We start from the raw sequence: 26,222 nt of genomic DNA, 5'->3' as shown, positions 1-26,222 counted from the left end.
TTAGACAGGCTAACTTCAAAATTGTGTCCTTTAAAGTGGTATGCACATAAGAGAGATCTCTGATAATATTGCATATAATAATACATCCCTAGTAACTAATGTGTGAGGATTTGGGAAAGCTTGATATAGCTACTGCACTTTTACCACAACCATGTCAGTTTTCCTGGAAAGGGTCTACCTCATCATTTACAAGTGAAAAATGAACACTCAGAAATATTAATTAAAAAGCATTTTCAGCATGGGTTTAATAAACCCCCAACCCTTTAAAATACATTTCAGTCAGTCTTTTGACAGAGAAGATCCAAGAAAAACCGAAACAGTTAAATGGTTCTGCAGACTATAAAGAGGCAGAGTCCCTCCCACAAAACTGCAATCTAATAAAATGGAACTGCCATTTAAGGGTTTTTACTGATGAGGGTCAAACCATAAAGAGTTATTTAACTGGTGAGCAATACAGAGATGAGAAAATCCATGTCCCATGCCCTTATTTTAAACCGTAAAAAAAAAAAAAAAAAATAAAGGTCTAGCATTGAAAAACCTTATTTGGAGAAATGTTGCCAAAAGTAATGGATTGTGAATCTCTAAGTTTTCTTATGTAATTTGATTTTAAAGTATCACTTCAAGTAGCTGTCAATATTTTTACCCTAAATTGTCTATATAACTAACCAGAAGCTCTCAAAAACCTGTAATGTACTTAAAACATATTTAAATTCCTCATTTAAGCTACATACTAAAGAAGTTGTAACCTTAGCTGTACTTTGCATGAAGCATTCTGTTGCTTGCAATGCACATTGTTGTGCTGCTTTAACCACCAGAACCAAACCTGACTGCTGACTCATGACATTCTAACTGCAGAAACCCTTTTTAGAAGACTGTATTCACATCCCCTCTTAATTCAATTTTCCCTTGCTCCCATTTGGTTATTGACCTCATTGCTCTAGTCACTCTAGCTGTAGTCTGCTTCCTCTAATAGGATGAAGAAGGAAAACATATGTACTATAGATTACTGAAATGTGAACAGGACAGGGATCTAACCTGTTCAAAACAGGATAGTTTGGGGCAGTTCAGCATAGAGGAAGAGGATCCTTACAAAACCTTGTATTGAAAAGGGGCTGCAGCTGAGCAATGAAGGAGAAATAAACAACTGGGTCATACACGTGTGTCTGAGGCAACAGGTTGTTTCCAGACTTCCACTACACCCCTGCTTCCAACGCTTCTGCCCCATGGCTAATTCAGTTCTTTTTACAGACCCTCCTGCTACTTTATTTTTTTTTCCCCCTCTCTCTTCCAAATTACAAGTCAGAATTCCAGCCGATGACAGAAAAAAAATCATATTTTCTGAGTCAGGGTTCATTGTGAGAAAAAAACCCCAATATTCTGATTCAGACCCCCAGTATATAAGAATTTACTATGCTGTGAACTGAGGGTGCATGCTTCTCTGCACCTCTGAAAACAGAACATTTGTACTGCAAAACAAAGCACAGACTATTAAGGTTTTTGTTTCTTACACACTGCACAAAAGCAGTTGTTAAAATGGTTTAATACTTCACAATGCCTGGTTTCACTAACAGCATTCTCTGGAAAGTGAGAAACTTTCTAAAGGAATGTCTTTGGGAAAAAAGCCCTCCTTCATGTATTTGCCTTTAAGTGGCTTCTGAAGAGGGTACCTCTAGTTGAGAAACTTCTAGCACTCATGCAGAGATGACCTGCATGAAGAACTGGCTGCCTGATTAACTATTAACTACTCTCAATAGGATTAGATAATTAAAGACATTGATGACCATTAATTAGGAGGAGGGCACCTTAATTTGTCACTTGATAGGGCCTTTTCAATGATTTATAGGTTAGGGCTACTTGCAATTGTGAAGGGGAGGAGGCAGTGAAGAGAGAGAACCCTTAAGTTACCTTATCAAGTGGCCAGCTAAAAAGGGCAGAGGGTCAAATAAGGGCCAAAGTGGTCACTTAAGGGTGAAGTCCCAAACACCAAAGCAGTGCCAAGCCACATTGACCATCATTTGGTGATGGAGTAAAAAATATGCTAATTTATTGGTGGCAATTCTCTCTTTTTACGGTTTCAAGCAGTTAAGACAAGTGGCCTGCTTAAGAGCTTTTCATTTGAAAAGAGATTAAACAAAATGGTTTGTCAGGGATGCTTGGCTGTTTTATGTCTTTGTTAAATAAAATTTGCCCAGACTGTACCGATGGCTATCACATCACCCCAAAAGTCATCTTCCCTCTCTATGCATTACTTGGTTAATAAATACATCAGCTCTAATTGCTTAATAGTGCTATGTTCATTTGCTCTTTAGCAAGATTAAAATGAAATGCATCTTTTGTATTACTGCCTTCTATCAGGGCTGTCTGCATAAAGGTCACAGAAAAAAGTTTAAATTTAGTAGGAAATTTACTTAAGGACATTAGTGTAAATGATACTGTGTTTAAAATGACATAAAAGAGCGAAAGGTGATTTCAGTAATGCAAAGAAAATGGTTTCTGAATACTGATAAGGACACTTATCCCTCATACCACACACAATTTTAGGCAGCATTATACATTAAAATCCCTCTACTGGGGTAATAACATGTAGCTACTTTCCCACCCACTAACACAAGTAAGAGCAAGTCATTAACATTTAATTAAATATGCTCCTGACATCCTTAGATACATGTCACGCTTTGCTACTGAAGGTTGTGGCCTACTTTCTATGTACATTTTAAACCAAAATAAACTATTTATAACGGACTGATTTACTGCAGCAAACAAGACATTTTTAATTAGAAAGCATATTATAGTATTTTATAAAACTGTTCTGAACAGCAAAACCAAAATGAAATGAATTTACAACATCTGATGCATACTTCGTGTATTTCACAAAACGAAACATAAGAGATGGGAATAGCTCCACCTTTTGCATTCTAAATAGTGAAACAAAATTGGTTCTCTTACCTCAATGGTGAACAGCTTCCTTTTTAATCTAAAAGCCAGGTCCTTCGTGTCTGACACATCACAGTTCAAGCTATTAAGCCGAGGCATCTGATGTACATGAACCAAACCTTGTGGAAAGAAAGAGTGAAAGAGGGAAAAAAAAATTAAGAAAACGCTGTCATCCAGATGCATAAATTAGAGTCTTACAGCAGAATTCAGTATATTTACACACACTCATCCTCCCCTTTTTAAACTGGAGCTTACTACCAGAAGCAATGAAGCAAACGGTGCGATTATGCTCAAGTAATCAAGCAGAATAAGATAAACAGAAATCCTTGTGCGAGGAAAACTAATTGCACTTTGGTACAGAAATACAGATGTAAAGAGGGATCTTAATACTTGTCAAAACTACAGCCGGTTTGTGTGTGATTTTCTCTTGTATTTACAGTAAGCAAATATGGCTATCACCTTGCATGCTGCCCACGGCACCACTGAGTGATCTTTATTTTATTAAATGCACCAGTAAGCAGCCAGCAAAACAAGGCTTATGGGTTACTGATAACCACTGAAGCTCTAATGAGAAGTACTTCATCTTCAGCCCTGAAATTGACTTCAAAAAAGTTTCCAGAAAAGATCTCTTCAGCTCATGCTTTTCAACAATTTTTAACCCCTACGCCATCCTAGGAAAAATATGTTTTCTTTATGCAGGAGCTTTCTATTGCTGCTCAGATGTTTTTAGCAGCACTAGGTGCACTGCAAGCTCTGCATTCTGTCAGCTGCAACTCAAGCTGATTTTTTCTGACAAGGACGCTGGATGGTTTTTGCGCAGCCTGATATAGTTTCTGAACAACCTAAGGGGGATTTTCTACATCTGAAACCCAGGAAAATTCTACAGGGCTTCTCAATTACTGGCCTATATTTGCTGTTCATAAAGCCAGTGTATAAATGGAAATACTGAACATTTAGAAAAGACATCTTGCTTGAAAATGGCAGCTGTGAGAAAAACTTCACACTAAAACCCTATTTTAAAAACCCTAATAATTTAAAAGCAGTTATTTTTCCAAGGCTTTGTTTCTGTTTTAAAAATGAAGAATAAGGGAAGAAAGTTTCCTAAAACTGAAATACATTAAAAAGCATAATTGTTATGGGCACTATTAAAAAAAATTCTCAATATTAATAGGAAAGGATTTTTACAGCTTGAAACCTTTTATCCCTGCCTCTAGCCAAGGACATAAAAGAATTATTTGCTTGACTTTTGAGCTCAAAATACAATTATCATATATAGGAACAGGGTTGCTTTTATACTGTATTCAAAACCTTTTATTTAAGGATCATCTATTTAATTCTTTGTTATTTTATTGTCATTTCAATCACTGAAATTTGCAGCCAGCTCAGTAAAATTATTAATGCAAGATTCATTAAATAATGCAATAATTTAATCAAACCTCTCTTGAGTAATGTAAGAATCTTTTCCTATCTGCAGTACATAGATAATCTTAAAATATATTCTTAAGCAAAAAAGAATCCATAAGGTTAAAACTGTGAAAAACACCAGTTTGTACTGTATTAGATTAAGGTTGTCTAAACCTCAAAAGCTATGTATATTGGCATATAATTTTTATTTAGCAGCACTAAATATGATTTAGCATACATTTTTACAGGAAACCAGGAAATAACTGTTAAACTACACATTGTCTTAAAAGATCTCCGCAGTACTGAGAAAAGGAGTATCAAATTGACAGAATTATGTTAGCATAAACAAATGCCACATAACGATTACACAGTTGGAAAAATAATTAGGCAAATTATTCTACCTTTTGTTCACAGTATCTTTTTCATTCACCTATTTTTTCAGATAAAGAAATGTGCACTAGTTCCATAGTCAGAGAGATTTTTCTCTGATTTATTAATTACAGCCTGCACACACACAGTGGTGTCTCAACACTATCTGCTTCTTTTTCTATATATTCTGCTATGGAAAACACTGCCACATCCTCACATATTTACTGGAGGCTTTGGATAAGCAGTTTACTTTCAACTAAAGGTTTCCATGGAACTCCAGTAGTATCATAATAATAACAGCTGCAATTTATGCACACTTGGAGCACTGCTCCAGATTAGCTGAAACTGTTATTCACTGCTTTGGCTACACATAACTTCTCATCTTTTAAAATTTAAACAGTTCTGCTGCAATGGCTAACAAAATCTCTGGGAAACAAAATGTAAAATTAACAACCATAACACATTTTGAAGATAAATCAATTGAAAGTCTACACGACATTTTACCAAATTAGTTTCATATTTTACATGCCACACGTATCCACGTTCACTCACTTAAATGTACAAGTGCTGTAACTTAAAGCTGAAAAAGAGAACGTTATTTTTAGATAAAGTTTATACAGCACATAATTTAGCAGCTTATTCACCTTAATAAAATATGTGTTTTGCTGTGTTCTCTATTTAAAACTTGGCAGATCAAAAGTATTGATTTCATGACAAGTTCAGCTCGCTGGTCAGATGATTGCCAAGCCTCCTCTGCATGTGAATTCCCCAAAGCCTGCCTGTTGAGATGTACATCTGATTGAGCCATGCCTCAGTAATCCAGCTTGACAACATGCAAGGAGTTGCCATGTTTCCTTTGCAGCCTTAATGCACTTTGCTGAAAATTTTCCTAACTCAAGGCTGGATAGAGAGGAGAAACATTTAAGAGGTATATTCTAAAATGAAATCAAATGCTACTTTATCACAGATACCCAACTGGAAGGTAAGCTGCTAAGTGCCCTAGAAAGGCTCAGGGCAGACTTTTTGCATTGCTGAAGATGGAACTTACCATGGTAATCCTTGTATAATGGATTGGTTTCTCTCTCAGAGCCAATAAATGATTCAAGACCAACCACCATATCTGACAAGTTTGTTACACGTTCCATAATTGCTTTATTCTGTAAGACATGGAAACAAAATACACATCCTATGTGATGAAAAAGGTAATTAATGTTCACAGAGTGAGCCTTGGTCTTCTCAATGACAAACTGTGGGGAAAAAATAGGTCATCAATACTTAGAAATTACATTGGAGGGCTTTTTTTATTAAAAAATAAGACTTAAAAATTCTGTCTGAAGAAAACATATATTTGACAAGCAGAAACCATAAAAGGGCTAACTCATACGTATTGCTAAATCTTCATAACCATAAGTATTTGCTCACATCAGAGATATTTACAATCTATCTGGAAGTAAAGCACCTCTCATTGACTTCTACTGTGAGTTCTCTTGTGTTTGTGTTCTGAATACCTAGCTTTTCAATACATTTAGGCATATCACCTCTAATATTTTGTGCAAGGACAACCCACATGATTTTTCATTTTAGTCATTATTTAAACAGTACAGAAAACCAAAGCATTTTGTCCAGTATTTTCCTCTGTAAAAGTTCCTGTCTATACAACATGAATCTAAAGCTTCAGTCTGCATTACCATTTCCCAGTATGTTTGTGATTTGTAAGTGATGCCTTATGTCTACTGCAGCAATGTTGTGTCATGTGTCTTAAATAAGCACATAGCTTTCTTTACTTAATTTTCCATAGCAGAAAGCAACAGTCAAAGGTCACAACAGAGATCTTCTGAGGTAGCTCAGGATAAAATGTTCTTAAACACTTCGATGATGTCAGTATAATGAGCATAAAAGAGAGATGACTCTGCTAAAAAGCAAAGTATTTCTTTAAAATAAGTTACTGTCTGAAAGCTGCCTGGACAGCTGATTACTTTTGCTCTTGGTGACTGTAGTGCTAAACCCATCATACCTTCAGGAGTATCAAGATCAATCACCTCAAAATACCCATTCCAAGAAATTTTATGTTAGAAATTCTATGCTCTTTACTGCCACAAGGTTTGTTAAAACAGTGATCAAAACACCAGTTGCTTTCATGAAGATGCATTTCAGTAGCACTGTAAACTTCCCAGCCACAGATACCTATGGAGCGGATGGGAAAGGTGAATGTAAAATATGAATTCTGGTTTTTGACCACTACTTTTGACCACAAGTAACTTGTGGCCTGCCCTGCACAGCCCAATCTGCTCAGGTTACAAGGCTTAAATCCACCAATCCCATGGTACCTTTACACCCCCTCCTTTCCCCACCTTATGGGCCAGATGGCATTCAGTCCTGGGGACTGGTGTCTCTTCTCAAAGCTGCTACTTGTGCACAGGCCAAGCTGATCTATCTCCATGGAATCAGGGAACTTCAATTTTACCTACAAAGTGTAATTACAGCTAATGATAAAATAGGGTTACAATACAGAATTTCCTTTCTGAGGAATAATGTAAGTGATCTGAATTAAAAGAACACAGCCTATACATCAATCCCTAAATTTTGTTTTTATATCCACTCCTGAAATATTAAAGCTGACTTGCAAATTATTTTCTTTTCTAGGAAAAGGGAGACAGTATACTATATTTCAGTGGAAAGTTTTCATCTTGTTATTCTACAGGGGTAATAGCACAGAAATGGTATGAATATAAGCCTTAGGTGCCAAGTGATCTCTATAAATCCACAGAGCACATATTACTGTATTTTGCCAGTTCTTCAGCAGACTGGTGGATGTTTCTCATTTAAGCAAGAAATACAGAATTGCTACATAAATAAATAAACACTGATGATTTCTGGAAGCCAAACTTTCGGTATAGAAAAAATTTCTATCATCTGAAAAAACATTTGCTGTCCATTAATGTTTTTACTTGATGGTCTTCATAACACTGGGTTATAAAACTGTGGATAGATGCTTAATCACCCACAAGGCAACATCATTAACAGTCCTACAAAAGCTAAGAATAGCATCCTTCCTATTTGGTCTTAATTCTGGGAAGATTAAAACAAGGGACAGCAATTTAATGTTTGCCTAATGATGCATCAATATGTTTGTTTCAGCTCTTCTCTGAACAGGTTTGTTTTCTTAAATTGCAGTCTGTTTCCCCATGTCAGTTTTGGTTTTTGTTTTTAAAGTGTGTCAAAATATTCTCCTGGCTTAATGCAGAGTATCCTGGGAAATATTTTGCACAGCGAATCGCCACATCAAACAGACATTTGCTTATGTGGCATTGTTGCCATAGATCTGTATCTACCATGTATTTTCTAGTTTGCAGTGTTCAGCACATTAATGTTCAATCAAAGCTGACGTCAGCACACAGATAGTTGTGATGTATGGCACACTGACATAAACACAAATCATGTTGCCCCATCTGGGCTTGAAAATTTAACAGAGCTCCAGATCTTCCTCCAGCCCCATACAAATCTACCTCCTGCTTCTGGCATAAACTTGGCAGCTCTGGAGGTGTGCCAGGACATGGTTAGGAGGGAAGCCAGGAATAGGGAGATTCAGGGAAAGAGTCTGTTGGCAGCCAGAAGAGGTATTGTTTTATATTTCACTAAAACATAAGAAAAAGAACCCAGCCCAGTCCTGGAAAGTTTTCAGTCTTGCTAGATGTACTGCAGTTTTTCCTAAATTAGTTAGTTCAGCCAAAATATAATTATTCTAACAGCATGGCAATGACCCTGTTGTGCAGGCTGGGCTGGGCATCCAATCTATATCTACTTTGTGCTCACTGTTTTAGACACACATTTTCTTTTAAATGAAAATTTGTAATGTTGGGGCTCAACCAAAGTGTACTTTCAAAACAGCATCTCAAGAAAATCCATGGGAACTATATATGTGTTTGACCAGCTTTTGGAAAGGAAAATTATGGAAAAAGATTGCTTTGGTTTACTACTCTATTTGCAGAATCTGCAGAGCTTTGACTAATTATTTATGCATGTTTAAAAATACTTAGTTACAAATAAAGCTGTCCAAAATGTATCATCTTCTGTGTCTAAATATAAAGCACAGCATTCCACAAACAGAAAAATCCATGTATAGCCTGTATGCTCAAACTCACATGCTAAGATTAACACTGTGTTTTTCTACTGAAATGAGTTCTTAACACACCCCAATTTTATCATTATTACTATTATACAAATCGATCTTAGTTCATCTGGATTCTGTATTAGGAAAAAAATCAAGTCTTTTCTACTCTGCTCTGAATTCTAACTCTCTGACTTTTTGTCTAAATTTTTCTACTACCCAGAGTTCTGTCCTCCCATTTTTATTTTGTCAGTTTCTTAAGAAATTAAAAATTTCACAAAGTGTATGGAATAAAAAGACTTCAATTCTCAGTTATTGTACTGCATTAAGCAAAGTCAAGGAATGGAAATTTCCTCAGAATGGCTTCAACTTTTATACACAGTACATATAGACAGTCTCTAAACTTAAAAGGAAAATAAGAGACTCGTGTTAAAAATGTACAATGAGATCCAACAGGCACTTGTGAAGTTACATAAAGATTACATAGCTCTTGAATAACCTGGGCTTCATATACTTGCATTTGTATTCTGATCAATACATTCATGTGATTTTAATACTGATCTATATACTGAATTGAAAATAAGGTGGTGTAAGACTATGTCTCTTTCCAAAGAGACACAGCAATCCTGACACTTCATTTGAAAGAAAGTCTCAACAATAAACTGTAAGCAAGCAAATTCATGTAATGTGAACCTTACCAACTTAAAGCAACTTCTGGTGTGTGAATTTTCAGAAATTCAAATATTGCTTGTGCCTTTCTTTTTTGTTTCTGTTACATTCTGTCATAAAGCTGAAGTAAGTGTAGTACTAGAATGCAGTATTGAAACACTGGCTGGATATTAAACAAATGAAATAGTTCTTAGTATTTTCTTAGAGATTATCACACAATGATGTGGAAATGACTTCACAATATAGAAACATTACCCATTGTCATTACTGCTTAATCTCCAAAGGATTTTAAATTTAAAAGATAAATTATTAATATTAAGAAACATAGCTTAAATATTTATCACCATTTGTTAACAGTTACTGCTCAGAAAAGAATTTCCTTTATGTTTTATTTTAGTAACAAAAATTAGGTATTAGGTCCTTGCACTAATTTTATAGAGGTGAAGTTTTTGCACTTTTTCATTATTCACAAATCTTGAAAATAAAAGATAAACAACCATTCTGCCCCAAAGTGTTACACCAGTAATTAACAAAGACTGCAAAGTACAATATTCTACACTTATTCTGACTCAGTGCTCACACACACCTAACCTACTAATTGAATTTTGGCTCTAAGCTGGATGTTTACTCAGACCACTGAAATATAATACAAGCAACAGCACAGTAACAAGTGCAGAAATCTGTATCAATATCACAAGAGAACAGTACACAGGTAATGTTTTTGCTGGAAGACACATATCTTAGAAATATACTTCAAGAGTTTTCTACAAACTACAATGCCTGCAGTGATGGGAAATCTACCCTTAGGAATCCTGACCAATTGAGTATCTCCTGCCTTTGAGGAAACCTTACTGACTATAACAATACTTAAGTATAAATACCCATTCCTATGGCTGAAATCACAGCAGCACTGATTTTGGCTGATCTGTTTACACACACAAATTAGCTACTTTCAAGCCATGAATATCTTTGAATAGTTGTATACAACTTCAGAAGCAAAGAAAGGACATGTAGTGAAGACATGAGCTGGTAGATTAGATCCAAGGTATTCATAAAAATGAGGGGACCAACAAAGCATCTGTTGGCCAATATGTTACACAACGTATTGATTCCAGATTTCTGTTGCTCTCTTCAGAGTTGCTTTTAACCATGTTTGTCCTAATTGTCTACATAAACTCAAGAGTTTCCCAACTGTGAAACTAGGTAGTACTAGTATTTTAGCTTCTTAGCAACTTCAAACATTCTTTCAGTATCTTACACCTAAAACACTGTCACTGCTATGGGAACCATAGTTATAGGAACATAAATACATGTTACTATCAAATATACCAGATGAGGGTGGGTGGCACAGCATCCAACTAAAAAAAAAAAATCTGGGTAAATTTTCAGGAAAAATAATCAGCCAGGAAAGAAAAACTAAATATCACACACTAAAAAAAGGATCTTTAGCTCTTCACTGAAGATGGATGACCTGGACATGACTATTACTTGAGCTATAAAAGAACCTAATGCCAGCAAACCTTTGCACCCAATAAAATAAAAAGTTTTGCCATTGGAGGGAAGACCTAAAGGCCAAGAGTGAACTGAGTGATGCCTCAGTACAATCACAACAAGCAAGTCAATAACAGTGGCTGCCGAGACCTGAAAAAATGAAATTGAGAACAAAGACTCTGTGGTTTAAATCAAACTTTCCATCTGTTGATCTCCAAGTGCTTTACAAAAGACAGGGAAATGCTGCATTCCATGTTTACAAGTCATGGAACAAGCACAAAGATGGGATGTGAGGTGTCCAGAGTCAGTCAGCAGTGAGCTGGGGACCAATCTCAGCCTTTCATGGAAGCCCTGGCTACACCCTCTGAGGTTTCTTTAGGAGGCTGCATCCATGGCTTTGGGGTCCCAGGAAAATATTTGGTGGTATTATGAAGATGATGTGGGAAGCAAAGCCCAAAAACCCTGGTGCTGAAAATCCGGTTATTATCTGGCTGAAAGAGGTGACAGATGTACAGGGTATTAAAGGGTGACACTTTCTGAGCTGAATCCCTGTTCAGTGCTTTTCTCTTCTGAATCTTTCCTTAGCATTCAGTAGCTGGGAGCACAGGCTGAGTGTGACTGGGAATGGTGCTGGGGTGCAGGGCTCTTCATGAGTTCTGTTGCTCTGATAGAATAGAGATGATGAAATATAATATAATATAGATGAAAATAAGCCTGATCAAGCCCTTTTCCAGTGAATCTGGGAAGAAATTAGTACAAGATTTGGGCTGAGATAAGCATCTTCCCTGAAACCTACCTGGTTCTTATTAATGAGACTGTCTCATTGTTATAAAACTGTATATATGTAAAACTGTATGTTATTCTTTGTCTTTAATTATTAAAAAAATTGGAATGACCATTTGAACAGGATTTTTTTACAAAATTAAACACAAAATATTCAGTGCTACAGGTTGGTCATAGCAGAGTATAAAATCCAGATGCAAAAGTAGAGTAACAGAATGAAAGTCATGTTATAGAAGAGTCATAACTGCTTGATCTCATGTATTTGAGACCAACTGGCTTAACTAAAATCCTATTACTCCATTGGGAATTATTAATTGTAAGAAAAAGGCTTAGGAGCTCCTTTTGTTGCCATTTTGCCTGAAAAAATGTCATTGCAGTTTGCTTAGCCATTCAGAAAGACAAGCTAGTGCTGCAACTTTAACCTTTAAACAGTGAATCACATTTTATTCACAAGTGAGCAAAAAGATCCTCCACTATTCTTTCAATTAATAGCACACAAACACCAAAAGGAACATCTAACTGATATTGGCAATCAAGTGGCAAGGTTCTGAAATATAAAATCATTTAAAAAACTAATCCCTTATTCAGTAGAAAATTACAGGCTGTCATCAGAAGCAGGCTGGCAAAGCTGGGTCCAGATGGGGAACTGGCTGGGCAATAAGGAGAGGTAGGGTGGAAATGATGGGTAGGCTGGAAACGATGGGAACCTAAGGAAAGACATGACTGCTCCCTCTGCTGGCAAGGTTCTCACCTGCTTTAATTTTTAACTAATGAGTAGGCATTTCTTTAATTATTTAGAATCTAGCCAATAAATAATGTAGAATGTTCCTTCCTCAGTCTGTTGCTGTGTGTTTGCACATTTTTGAACTTATGGTGCCCTATTTCACTAGAATAATTTGCCACAGAATTAAGGCTCAGATGATAGCTAATGGTAGAGTTACTGGCTTTATATTTAAATTGTTCAGAAAATGAAAGGCAGGATGAAGCCAGTTAACCTTCAAAATTTTCTGCTTTACAAGGCATACACATTTCATATTTAATTTACATATTTCATAATATTATGATAAATTGCTCATCATATCATGCTATAACAAGAATACATTTATGTAGCAGAAAGATACTATAAAATGAAACATTTTGCAAGACAAACATACTAAACTACACATCATACCAAAAAAGTGCCACTCTTCAGTGAGAAAAATTCATGACCAGAGGATTCAGCAATAATGTTTGTATTAAAACTTAATTAAAAGCTGAAGATAAGTCATTCATTACTTCATTTGTGATATAAATTAATAGCTGCACTAAGAACATTTAGAAAAAATCTGTTCTAGGATTTTGGCCTACAACCAGAAGCTCCCAGAACAGGAGGGATCAGCTTTTTTTGCCCACTGTTCTCATCTGAATGCTGGCTGAAAAGCTACTCCAGCTCCCAGCTTTCCAGAAGGCTCCATCCCAGGAATCCTCGCCTGCCATTTGGTTTGCTGATTTTAATCTCCCAGGACTTTCTTACAGTGGCTCCACTATGCTGAACTGGCACTTGCTCCTAGAAGTGAGTTATTATTAAACTTGTAGGTCAATTGTGGCACTAACAACTCTTTGGAAGCTTTCAGCCACGGTGTACAATTTGCTGGTCTAATTAAATATTAATTCTAAGTGTTACATTCTGTGGCTAAGAGCTTTTATTTTCCATCATCAGTCTGGAAGAGAAAGAGGTTACAAGGCTAATTTAATCTTTTTTTTTTTTCTTTTTTCCCCCCTAGCATTAAAGCTTAACTACACAGGCACAAAAACATCATTAAAGATGCAGTATTCCTTTTTATTATGATTATATTGTAATTAATAGAGAAGGTCTAAACAAGAAGACCTAAAATCAGATTCTGAAATTTCAAGGCTTTTAAACAGCACCAAAAGTTGATATAAAAATGTTTCTTAGCATGTACTGTACAGAAATTCAATATTCATTTGTTAAAAAATCTTTTAAGGTGGGAAATACATATGCAATAATATAGAATAGCATTACACAAAATTCTTGTTCTTTGTCCTGAACAGACAACAGATAAAAGCCATTTTAATGCTAGATGCACAGATTTTTCAACAACTATACTTCTACTTATGTGGAAAAAGCATTGCTTCAGAGAAGGAGTATTATCTTCCATATTTTAATACAACTGCTTAAAGCAGATAACTATTTTGTCCTGCATTATTTAAAGTCACTCTTCTAATCCTTACTTATCAGTGTCCAAATGGGCTCAATACATGAGCCTCTTCCCTTCTGCTTCCATAACAGTTGTGTCCATGTCTGGACACTGGGCATTATATTAACTACTTAGTCCACTAGCCAAAAGATTCCATATGCTTGAACAGATGACTATCTCCATACTGTGATGGGATATTTAACTGTTTAGGTCGAATATTGCAGTGGAAGGATTTAGTCCTAAATCTTGCCTAATTTTTAAAAGATGTCATAGTCATGTTTTCAGTTGATGCATATAAAATGCAAATTAAAATTGCAATGTTGCATAGACATACAAACTTTTAAAGTTTAACATTTTCATTTTGGAAAAGTGATTTTAGTTTTTTTTCCTTTATTAAAAGACAGAGTGTTGACAAGATGGGGATAAAGATGTACATATAGTTTACTTGCTAAAGGTAAAATTTATTAAAATGAGAAGGCTGCTTTAGGCATGCAATTTTAGCATACAGTGTGACTATCCATCATAATATAGTTAAGTTAGTTAAAAGACAATTAACATGTGGGTAAAAAAAAATGTATTTGTCTTTGAAATGGGTAGTGGTTACCACATCAGAGATGGCAGAACTATGCTGGCAACCAGAAACTTATTTTATGAAACAACAAAATCTTTCTATTTGTCATGCAACTTGATTAACAAATACTATCCACAATATTAGAAATAGAAAACAAGATTACATCCTGCCAAGCTTACTTACAATTTACATTTTTAAATGCATGCTTCTCTGAGCTTCCTACTTGATCATAATTTTAAATATGCTTTTATGAATGTCTAGAATACCCAAACCAGATAATATTATCTGAAAACTATGTGGATTACCCAAAAATATCTGTCATAAGCTCATGACACACAAAACTTCTCTGTATGGTTGTTAAACTGTATTTCTCACATATAATAAAAAAGCCCATGCAACATTAAAAGGCAAGTAAAAAAAACCCAATACAGAAAAATATGAAGACCATTTCATCCTCTAAGCTCCCATTTTGCACAGAATTTTGAAAGCCTGCTTAATTATGACACAGAAACTACCTGACATTTGATCTCAATATAAATTTGTGTTCAGTGGCCACCTCATCAAATACATTTAAAGGTTATTCAGCATTTTACACTTGTGAACTCAGAAGTTAGGATTTCTAAGGCAGGCAATCACTCTGAGCCCTTTTCATAGGAATAAAGATTTCAAACTGTGAGAAATTCACAAGCTATAGAAGTTCACATTTTATAATCCAATATTAGCAATAGCTTCTAAAGCCCTCCATTGCTTGACTCTGAGTTTAGCTGCTAAATTACTCAGTGTGAACACTGGATGGATGTGAAAAGGTTTGTTGCTGAATTTTTCTACACTGAAACCTACAGTAACTCCTGCACTTTGGTGAATTCAAAGCATCAAAGCATTAATATTGTAGGAAATTAATTTTTTAACATACTGGATAAAATAATGAAAATACCTTGCTAAACAGAACTTCAGACTCTGAGGACAGGTTCTGTAACAAGACTTATTCATACTGACTTTTTATTAGTCAAATAATTCCCCTTGGTGCATGCTGACTAATATGGTTGTTAGTCCTTACCAGTAACACAGCTTCAAATTCAAAATAAAGGATGGCTTTAACAGAAGTGTTATGCTTTCTCCCAGTGAAAATAATAATCTACTCAAAATAATAATACTTAAGTGATACAAAATTGAGAAAAACAGGAAAAGAACATGGTTTAGAATTTGGGGAAAATCCGATTTTGGATATATTACAGATTTCTAGTAATTAAAGAAAAAAAAGAAAATACAATAGGAAATTTTTTACACTGTAATTTACAGCTTCTGCAAGCTGTAAATATATATATATATATAAAAGACATTCAAGTCCTTTAAGTCACACTCTTTAGAAAAGGAAGTTTTGTTTTTTAAAAGTAGCTACTAAAGTTAACAGATTATCAACATACTGAAAAGAAGCCCTTACTTGTTTTTATAATATTCCTTAAATTTTCAAAGTGTAACAAGAAATGAAATCTCTTTTCAGTCTGCTCTCCTTGATCAATGCCAGATTACAAAAATGGAAGTAATTTTCCCTTTTCAAACCCACCATCTGATTTCATAGGCACAACGTATTTCCAAGAAGCAGTAGAAAGACTTGAAAAATAACCTTCCATCAGCCACTTTAATCATACTTGTAAGTATCTCAATATTTATTACCTGACAGACAGTGTAAGATAAGAGTATGTTCAATCAGTAGAAAATATCAATCAAGTAAAACTTGTCACACATCATCAGAATAAAATTCATCATTGGATAAGTTTTTAATGTCATTTTCCTGAAATCCTTCCAGGATAATATACTCCTACTTTTGTGGTAGAGAAAAGAAAATTCTTTTTATTTCATGCACTGTTTATAGTAGTAGAAAGTTCATCAAATCACAAGTAATCTGTGTTTTTGTTTGGACTACAATTTCTTTTAACTATTCTGAAAAAAAAATCTGTACACAATCAGATTTTTTTGACATTTGTATCTTTTTCTAAAGTACAGCCTTACAAAAGACCCTGGAGACATTCAGTGCCCCATCAACTGGGTGAGTGAGCATCATATTTATATAAATGGAATTGAAAGTTATTAAGTCCAAGACAATTAATAGCTGGAATAATGAAAGCCACATTGGTAGATGTGTGCCATGGATTGAAAAGCATCAAGAATAAAATCACTGTTTAATGTTCAGTAGTCATCAAGCAAAGCAGACTTTAAAATGTAAGAAAAGTAAAGGAATAATAATAGCATTATTATATGACATTACTGTAACAAAGTAAAAGATGATTAGAACAAAAGTGACTGTTTAAAAACAGATTAAGGAAGCAGCAGTGAAAAAAAAATCAGAATACAGAAAAGATAAAATTGGGACCCTCATCTTATTGTCTCATCAGTCAAGAACAAAGAATTTATGAAAATCAAAGGCAAAATTAAACTTTCTGAAAAAGACACCAGGTGGATTTAATCCATGGAACTCCCTGTCACAGTACAACATGCCAAGTATTTGGCAAAATATAGAAAAATACCAAACTCAAATTATATATACAGATGTATTACACACACACACATATGTATATATATGCATTGTATATATTTTACACATAAAAAAATCCTAGTATGGGTTGGAAGGACATTGCCTCTGCTGAAAATCAATACAAATAATCATGAGATTTATTTCTTCTTCACCAAAGTAACTAATACTACGGGCTGACAAAGACAAGATATGGTTATGAATCACTACTAAAAATCTATTTTTTGTAGACAAAGTAGGCAAAAATAAAATGTTTTTTCTGTATATGTTATGCAGACAAAAACTTGATTAAAATGTGATTTTGAACTTGTATTTACCTCCATGGAAATTACTCATGAAGAATTTACTCCTTACTTACAGTCAGGAGGCAAAAGATAACACAGAAAATACAGAACCAGTAGTTCAGGGAATACATGTGGAATTTACTACATCTTCACAAACCAGGGTGCATTTTCTATGCCTGCAGTGTGGTGACTTCAGGATTCAGCAGAGAAAGCATATGCTGGAACTTCCTCTGCTCAAGTTAAATGTACAGACAGAAATGCACGTGGAAAAAAAAAGAATCCTCTCTTTTTCTCTTGGAAAGAAAAGATATTTTCTTTATTTTTTTAATCCAGCAAGAATCCTCAGCAACAGAATGGTGAGTAGCTGGGTTGTGAGAATGTGAGCAGCTGCTGTTATTATAACTAAAGGTCTGTCTATGGCTTGAGCCTGAGAGACCACATGTTCGGCTGTCCTCTCATCTTGCCATCCTCACCAATTAACTATTAACATGAAGGCTGTACACATGCTCTCAGGGGCTCTTTAACAGGCTTCTTGGAGAGTGGAACAACTACACAGCAGGGCTCTGGGAACTGAGTAATGTGGGGTATAAGGAACCCTCAGCAGCTTTGCTCCTCCTAATGACAGCTTTCTCCACAGTTTAGTGCTTAAAGAAAGGTACACGAAGTTCAACAATTTCACAAAATATTTAGTGCTCTGATTTGTTTAAGGCTACAAAGGAAAGATTCTGGAAAGAGTGTTCCTTTCAGAATATTCAGGCATTTACTGCAAAACAATTCTTCTAAAATGAAAAAATAGGTTATTAAATAAATCAGATATAATTTAAAGCCTAACTCCATGGGAAGTGATTTACATGGGATTTATGAACACAAAATCAACTTCCTAGGCAAGTCTGAAAGAAATAAAAAACTTTGTCCTTCAGTTTGCTTCTTAAAGATGCTTAACAAAAAAAAAAGAGCACAAAGAAACTGACTGTAGGTCCCAATTATGGACAGGTAATTCCAACATGTAAAAAGTAGGATGTCCGTTTTACATTCATAAATTCTATTAATTGCATTAAACTTAAATGTCAAACTTTTTGAAGGCAAAATGCCTTCTAATATTTAAAAATATCTAAGTAAGCAGGTCAAGGTTTGCACTACAAGAGGAATATTTATACTTTTGATTGCAATGGTGAAACTAGAAAACCAAGTTTCTTTCCTTATTTTTGAGGCAATAAATGCATCAGGTAAACACTTCAAGGTATTCAAACACCCTTACAAATTAAAGACATTAGTGAAAGCCATGTACATACCTAAGACAGGATTTACTCTAATGATAAGCTCATCTACTATGACTACAATTTGCCTAATGTGAGGTTTTATCCACTACTTTTTTACTCTTTGATTTGTCAAATCAAATTAATATCTAAAATGAAAGGTTCTCTGTTATGAGTAATAATTTGGTTTTATAAGCTACATTACCATGTGCAGAAAAAAAATGTCTACATTTTTCTTTCTTACTAAAAAAGTTTATTATTTCCAGAAGATCCATTTAAATCTCCATATATGCTCTCAGGAAAAGTGCTGTTAACAGCCTCTGATTCTGCAGCTGGGAAAATTACTTTGATACCATATGTAGTTTGCTCCTGGCATCAGTACAAGCAGATATTAGACCTGAAGAGGAAATCTGCACCTTTCCATCCCTGGCTTTAAAAACAAGATCACACACTGTCATAATGAGCATGACAGATGAAGATAGTGCACTGAGATGTCTTGTACTGAAACTCTAAAGAGAATCTGAAGGAAGTGGAAAAGTACTTTTCTCTGCTTTTTTAGTTTCTAAATTTTGATAGTTTGTTAAAAAAAAAAAGCACAGAAACAATCCACTGAAGTTATATTTTAACTTTGCCCTTTGAAAAAGTTTTCATAACATCCAAAAGTGCATTTATTTTTTTACCTCAAACTTTTAATTTTTTTGCTAACTGGTGTGTTAACTATGCAATAGAGCAGAGACAGCTCTCCTACCTGGATGAGGTGAGCAGGCACCGTGATGATGCAGGCTGACAGAGATTTTCTGAGGAGGCCACGGAGAATGTACAGAAATTTTGTAAGGCTGTGCTTATCCTCAGGAGTCTCACTGCTACAGATGTCATCACCCCACAACATGGAACCCAGATTCTGAATTCCAATCCGTAAAATATTTTTCTTTTTCTATTGAAAAAAAAAAGTGCCATGTGTTATTTTTCAAACACTAAGAGGAAAATGCCATGTAACATATTATTAAATTGCTATTTATAGAATTCATATCCTTAATAATCATACAGCTTAAGAAACCATAGTTTAATCTCAGATGATCTTATAAAAATTATAAATTAAATGGCATGCTGTCACTGACTGCATATCAAGCCATGTCAGATAAGGAAGTACAAGAGTAAGACACAGCATGGAAATACTAAAAACTACTCTTGAGCATTTTGTAACCAGATAAAAGTAAGTATATTCAGAGGCAAAATCCAACAATGGATTTTCATGTCCTTTCTCCCCCCCATAACTGCCTTGAAAAACATGCAAAAGACTCTTCTCCCAGCTCTAAATTGGTGTTTTGGAAGGGCCTGAGAGTATTCAACATTTTTCCCTCTATTTTCAACTTCCAGCTGTGTTACTTTCAGAACTTGACTGCTTCACATTTTCTGCTATTTCCAAGTGAACAAGGCTGTTGGCCTACCTCACCAACACATGGCCCTTTCATGATTTTAGAAGCCTCTGTAAATAACATCTGCACTCCTGGTAACTCCTTCCAACCCATGAAGGAAGAGTTACCCACAGCCAGGGAGAAAGAGCCTGATGGAGATATCAGCAGATTGTCACTTGAGGACTAAACCTTTCTGAAAATCCTTGACATGAGTGTTTCTGGATCTGCTTAGTTAGCTACTGGGTACTAGAATCTAAGCTGTTTTGACATGTTAAATCCTAAACAGCTTTGTGTGTTACCTACCTGAAGTCTGTTTGTTGCCCTGTAGTCTACAGGCAGAAAAGCATCCAACAGAGGCAGAGGTTAAGATAAAGCCTCTTTTCTGCAGGAGCAGATTATGAAGCCAGAGTTGTAATTTGTTTATGCAAAGTAAAATGTCACTTCTCACGATGACAAATTTCAGTTCTGCTTATTTGGTGTGACCTTTCCTGGTGATCTTTGAGAAGGATTTTAGGTACATTTGCTATCAACAGCTGCATGAGGGAGACAATAAGCACCCTTGTTGAAAGACTTCCTGAACAAGGTGATTAAAAAGTTCAAGGGTTCACACTTTTTCAGCCTTTTAATGTCTATGTGTGTGTACATCTATATATATAATACGAGGTTAGATAAAGAAAAACTTCCAGGTACTTTTCATAGATAATTACCTATCAATTAAGTGTCAGTATAAATAATTTATTGGATTTCCATCAACTCCAAAGGACTCACACATTACTCATCATATTACTGAATATGATGAAGACTAACAGATAGGGCACTGCTCAAATTAGAAAAGGGCTTTCAGTCTGTGTTATGCTTAACATGTTTGTAATTACCCATCTGATAATTTGTAAAGAGAACAGAGATTTTTAGAAGTTCTTAGAAGATCTTTAAGCTGTTATGATTTATAAGTTTAAATAGCATTCTTATTTCTTTACTTTGTTCCAGTGCTCTCTACATAAAGATACACACCATTTAATTCATTAAAAAATTCATTCCACTCTAGTTAAAACAACACTGAAAATGCTGAAGGTTTATTATTAAATGTTCAATCTCAAGAGCCTTGAACACATTATTGCTGAAGTAATAGTCTGAAAAAAATACTGCAGGGGAAAATGCGTTTTGCTTAATTACATTATATTTGGCAATCTCTTTATTAGCTAATTGCACAGAATATGACTAATGTTGGCTCACAGTTCTTTCTCACATGGTATACATATCTGTAACAGGTAGAAACCCCAAACGTACATTAAAACATGAACCACTCTCTATTTACATTGCTTGTTTACTTCATCAATGCTTAGAAACAGTTTGCTACTTGTTACTTTGACCCAGACCTTCTCGTGACACACTTCAAAATTCAGAAAACCAAATTAGTTACAGGGTTACAGAAAAGCACAGGGGTCTTCAGTACCTGGGGATCAGAGCCATCAAACCCTTCCTGGTAAATGATCCTCTGAATGGACTGAAGTAGCCTTGTGTAAGCACTGTTCATATTCCTGTTGGTAAGAAGAAATAGTTTTGTTAACACATACTAATGCCTTCCTGTGTTGTCTAACAGCTGTATTAAAAAATAAATATAAACAGATGTAGTATTCAGTCCAAAGTGTCATATAGAAAGTGTCATAGAAGAAAAACCCCAGACCTCTTTGAATCAAGTTGACATTATAAGCAGTTGTGATTGCTTCATCTAACTAGTTCAGGGCTCAGACATTTAGTGAAAGCTAAAATCTCTAAGGATTAAGATAACTTAATTATGTCAGGCTCACTTACATCTAGAAGATTAATGATTTAATGTATCAACTTAAAGTTGAAACCATTACAGCATAGTACTAATCTTCTATAACTGACAAAGATCTACCCAACTGTTGTTCCAAGTCTGCCCAATTAGCTGCAGTTCCCTTTTGTATTCATCCACTGCAGGCGTTATTGCTGCTTTATTTGCATGACAGCAGAATCGTGAGGAAGATTTTATTTTATGTATTATTTAGAAAATACGACATAAAATTAAAAAATAAAAGCAAACCAGTGGCTCAAAGTGGATTTAAGACTTAACTGGCTTGGTGAATGCACCTGATGTGGGTTCCTCACAGCAGAGATGACCCTTTTCAATAATAAAAGGGAGTTTCCAAATTAAACTCTGTTTATTTGCTTTCAGATTTGGTGCCCTAGAAGGCTACTGGTTAAACTGATGTCCCTTACTGATTTACTACTCTGTGAAATCACTGGTCAAAATAACTGGCAATACATAATCTCTGACATTTCAGATGTAAAGTCTGTCTTTCAAAAAAAAAATTCAAACAGAAAAGAAACTTTTGCTCATGATGTCAATTACTTTTCTGGAGTTTAGCTGCAAAAAGAATGGCTGTTAAATGTTATAATGGTCAGTTTAGAGAGGAAGAGGGCTTTAGCATCAGCACCAGCCTAAATATCTTCATTCTCCATGTGTTCACAGTACAGCAACACACACCCAATCCGTGTTATATTAACAGTGATGTGATTTCTTCCCAGTTTGGCCAGAGCTGGGGAGAATCTGCAGCACTTCCCAACAACCAGAAGCCTTCTTCTTTCCTTTTGGATATTCCTTTATTCTTTTAGAAAAGAGAAACTGCTGCTCACAAACATTAGGTCAGATTTTGCAACTATTTTGTACCCATAGCCAAGAACACATTATGTGCAATACAAAAAGACAACTTTGGTCTTTGTCACCACAAATGAGTGTTTTCAAGCTTGTGTATCTATCACTTATTTTGCTTATGAGTATTACATGCTACCTATGGAGATGCCCAAGAATATACTTCAATCAGAGGAGTACTTGCCAATTCCTGATTTGTTACTAGCTTGCTTTTAAAAGTTAGTGGATAAAAGAAGAGAAAAAGCATTAGCAGACTAAAGGGTCCCAAAATTAAGATAAACAAATGAAAGAAATCTTCAATTAATCCACCAGAAAAGGAATAATTAAAGCAAAGGAATAATTAAAGAAAATAATGTAATAAATACAGATTTTTAAAAAATGTAAAAATAGGTGCACTTCCACTTCTTGATAAAATATTAATGGTTTACTTGAATTTGAAACATGCTATGCAAGTAAGGACATGAAAAATATTGTGGAAATACTATTCATAAAAACTGCATTACCCTTTTGGCAATGTTTGTCATGATATTTAAGGGAGGAAATCAGGTATTTTGTTATTTTCTGATTTTTTTAGTCTTTTTTGGCTCTGTTACTAAACACCATTTAATTCTGATAATGAGTTTAAACAATTTTTTCTTTACTCTTTTATTTTTTGTTTAGCAATTTAGTAATGGATAAAGCAGGAGCTCACAAGAAGGTATCCTGGTTACAACAGAGCCTCTGACTTCTGTGTTGATAGTTTCTAAGCAGTTAAGAAAGGTTAGGTTATCAAGGGTATGACAAATAGCCTTATTATGCCAAAAGGAGACCCCATTAGGCAAGACAGCTAAACCTGTTTTATCTAAACTTATCAGTAAATCTAGACTCCAGATAAATGTATACTTTTTTCCAAAAGTACATAACATTCTTAAGGTAAAATCTATGAGTATTACTGAAAAATTACAGCTTAATTATTTTACTTCCCTTGATTATCAAACTTTCTTTTTTAGTAATTGCAAGTGAACAATGAGGCTAGTAGATGAGTGGAAAGTAAGCCTTTTCTGCAATGCACAGAGGTATCACAGAGGATATTTCTGCCTTCCTGCTAAGTACCAGCTTTAGCAATTTTAGCAATGCAATGAGACACCAAAATATCCTAGCAACAACAACCAAACAGTTGCTGTCAGCTGCACAACCCCATTAACCTGGTCACAGCATTAGGGCCAGGACATAACTGCCCTTCCCTAACATAAAAAATAATAAAACAAACAAACAAACAAAAAGAGAAAAAGCAGATTTATGCCTTATTTTGGCACCAAACAACTGATTCCATTTACTGCTTCCTTTAGAACAGACTCCCCAGTCTGTTTTCAATTAATGGCTATCATAGGGCAATAAACTTCTACTCATCTTGAGTGATTATTGGAAAGGGAACCCCATTTATCCACCAGGTACTAGAAGTATAGAAAGGAAAGCAAACACAGTACTGCTCCTCATCTCCCTCGGGGAAAATACAGATGCAAGCACATGTGCAAAAATACAGGAAAGACTGATCCAAACTTTAAGGTAAACAACTAATGTATACAACCTCTAAATCTGATCTTTAATTGCAAAGTAAAAGGCCAGTTTCATTCTGTCTAATCAAGTCAAAGAATCTCCTTTATGTTCAAGTCTGCAAAGGGCCATGGGTTTGTCTGACTAGGAAGAGAGGGACATATAGATATACACAATTCCCATAAAGTGCCAGAAGCTTCTGGCCCAAATAAAGCCTGTACATCTTTCATCCTGCAAGGGATGAACTGTAATTATCCTGCAATAGAAACGAGCTACAATTAGAGAGACTGTTCACTCATTGAAGGACAGTTTAAATAAAACAGGTTTCTTAATGTGACCCTAGAGAATTAGAAGCACAAAGATGATTTGGTCCTTTTTACAAATACATAGTTCTCATGCCACAACACATTAATACAAAGGACCTTGATTATTAAAAGATACAGCATTGTTTTTTTTCCCCTAAGGAAGTTTCCACTTGTTCCTCAACCTCTGTCTTAGTGACAAAAGCAAAACATTCTCAGATCAAGAAAACTGAACCACAAATACAAAACCCACACCACTGATTCTGGTCTGCATTCCTACACAATTTAAGAGAAAATTTTATTCAGAAATGTTTTTACTGATATCTTGCAAAGTATGCCCTTTAGAAAGTCATGAAACCTTTTGCCAATATCCCATAATGTCTATTACAGTCTATTAGTGTAAATAATTTCAGTGATGAACTACCCCTTTCCTAAAAATGCCTCCTGATTTTTCAAACATTTTGCCAGCTTTTCAGTTTTTCATAATTTTAGAGATCTTTTGAATTTCAAGAAATTTTTGGAACATTTTTGGCACAAAATTTTTGGCTGCTCCCTATCTATATTTTTTTTGAGATACTGTCAGACAGAGATGCTATCTAGCCATGTCCATGCTCCTAGATCCCTGTATCACAGAGTAAGAGAGCTTAACTCAAGCTCTCAGTGGCACCTTCAGACAATCAACGATGAGGTCTAATACAAATTGTTAAATTCTATTGGAGTGGTTAACTGTGACTATCATACTATTTTCTTTCTAGTCACTGTCTAGTTAATCAAGAGAACAGATTTTTTTAATACTCTATGATGTTCTGAAGTCAGCTTTTGAAGCCAGAAGCACTATATTGATTTTTGAAACAGTAATGCCAACAAAATAATATCCTTTCCCTTCCCCTTTTATAAACTTTCTTTACTGAAATCATCCTGACAGGACTGTGAGCTTGTTTTTGTTCCCTGAGAAATGAGTGCTTCCTTCAGCATTTCTTAGCAGTATATGTAAAAATACATCTACAAGCCAGTTGGGTTTCTGTAAAAGCATAAATGATTTGAGAGCAGTGAAATAATTTGTAACATTCATATTTAGTATTGGATTTAATGCACTGTGACTAATGTGTATTTAAGAATCACAGAAGATAGGGAGGAGAAGGACCTCAAGAGGTCAGGTAGTCTATCTTCTTGCCCCAAGGCAAGATGAACTACATCTAAACCATCTCTGACAGATATTTACCTAACTTGTCCTTAGAAATGTTCAGTGATGGAGATTCTATAATACTCCCAACCTATCTGCAAGACAACTTCTTCTTGTGCTAATTATTAGGCAAACATCTCCTTGCCTTTATCTTTAATTTATTTCTCCAGCCTTTATTTCTAATGCTACACTCTCCTATAGCCCATTACTGCTTGTCCTCCCTTCAGCAGGTAACTGTTACTGCTCTCTGCATGTCAGTTTTTAATGTGCTTTAGGACTCTCTTAGACTTGTCTAAGAACTTCATTCTTCCATCACAGGCCATACATGCCAGTTTTAGATGTATGCTCATCTTCACAGCCTTCTCTAACTGACCCAGAATTTTCTCTAAGGATGCTACCAAATACTGGACAATCTTGTTATGGTTACCAGAAAAGTACTTTGCATGTCTTCCACATTAAATTCCATGCTTTTTAAATTATGCTTTTTGGAAGCATTAATCACACAACACTGCTATATA

The 26,222-nt window shown here is 35.1% G+C and overlaps 1 protein-coding gene across 1 annotated transcript in view; it reads right to left on the bottom strand.

Moving 5' to 3' along the window:
• The window catches only part of ELP4 (elongator acetyltransferase complex subunit 4), a 105,695-nt gene that overhangs the window by 52,127 nt on the left and 27,346 nt on the right, over window positions 1–26,222 (bottom strand). Inside the window, exons 6-9 of the mRNA XM_030451031.1 lie at window positions 21,466–21,550; window positions 19,346–19,531; window positions 5,756–5,864; window positions 2,947–3,053 (exon numbers count right to left, since the gene is read on the bottom strand). Coding sequence (XP_030306891.1) covers window positions 2,947–3,053; window positions 5,756–5,864; window positions 19,346–19,531; window positions 21,466–21,550 — 487 coding nt within the window. The remainder of the gene's footprint in view (window positions 1–2,946; window positions 3,054–5,755; window positions 5,865–19,345; window positions 19,532–21,465; window positions 21,551–26,222) is intronic.

The sequence above is a fragment of the Calypte anna genome, chromosome 5 (assembly GCF_003957555.1).
Source record: "Calypte anna isolate BGI_N300 chromosome 5, bCalAnn1_v1.p, whole genome shotgun sequence".
Classification (NCBI taxonomy): domain Eukaryota; kingdom Metazoa; phylum Chordata; class Aves; order Apodiformes; family Trochilidae; genus Calypte; species Calypte anna.
The sequence above is the reverse complement of the archived record's forward strand: the minus strand, read 5'-3'. Positions and strand labels throughout refer to the sequence as shown.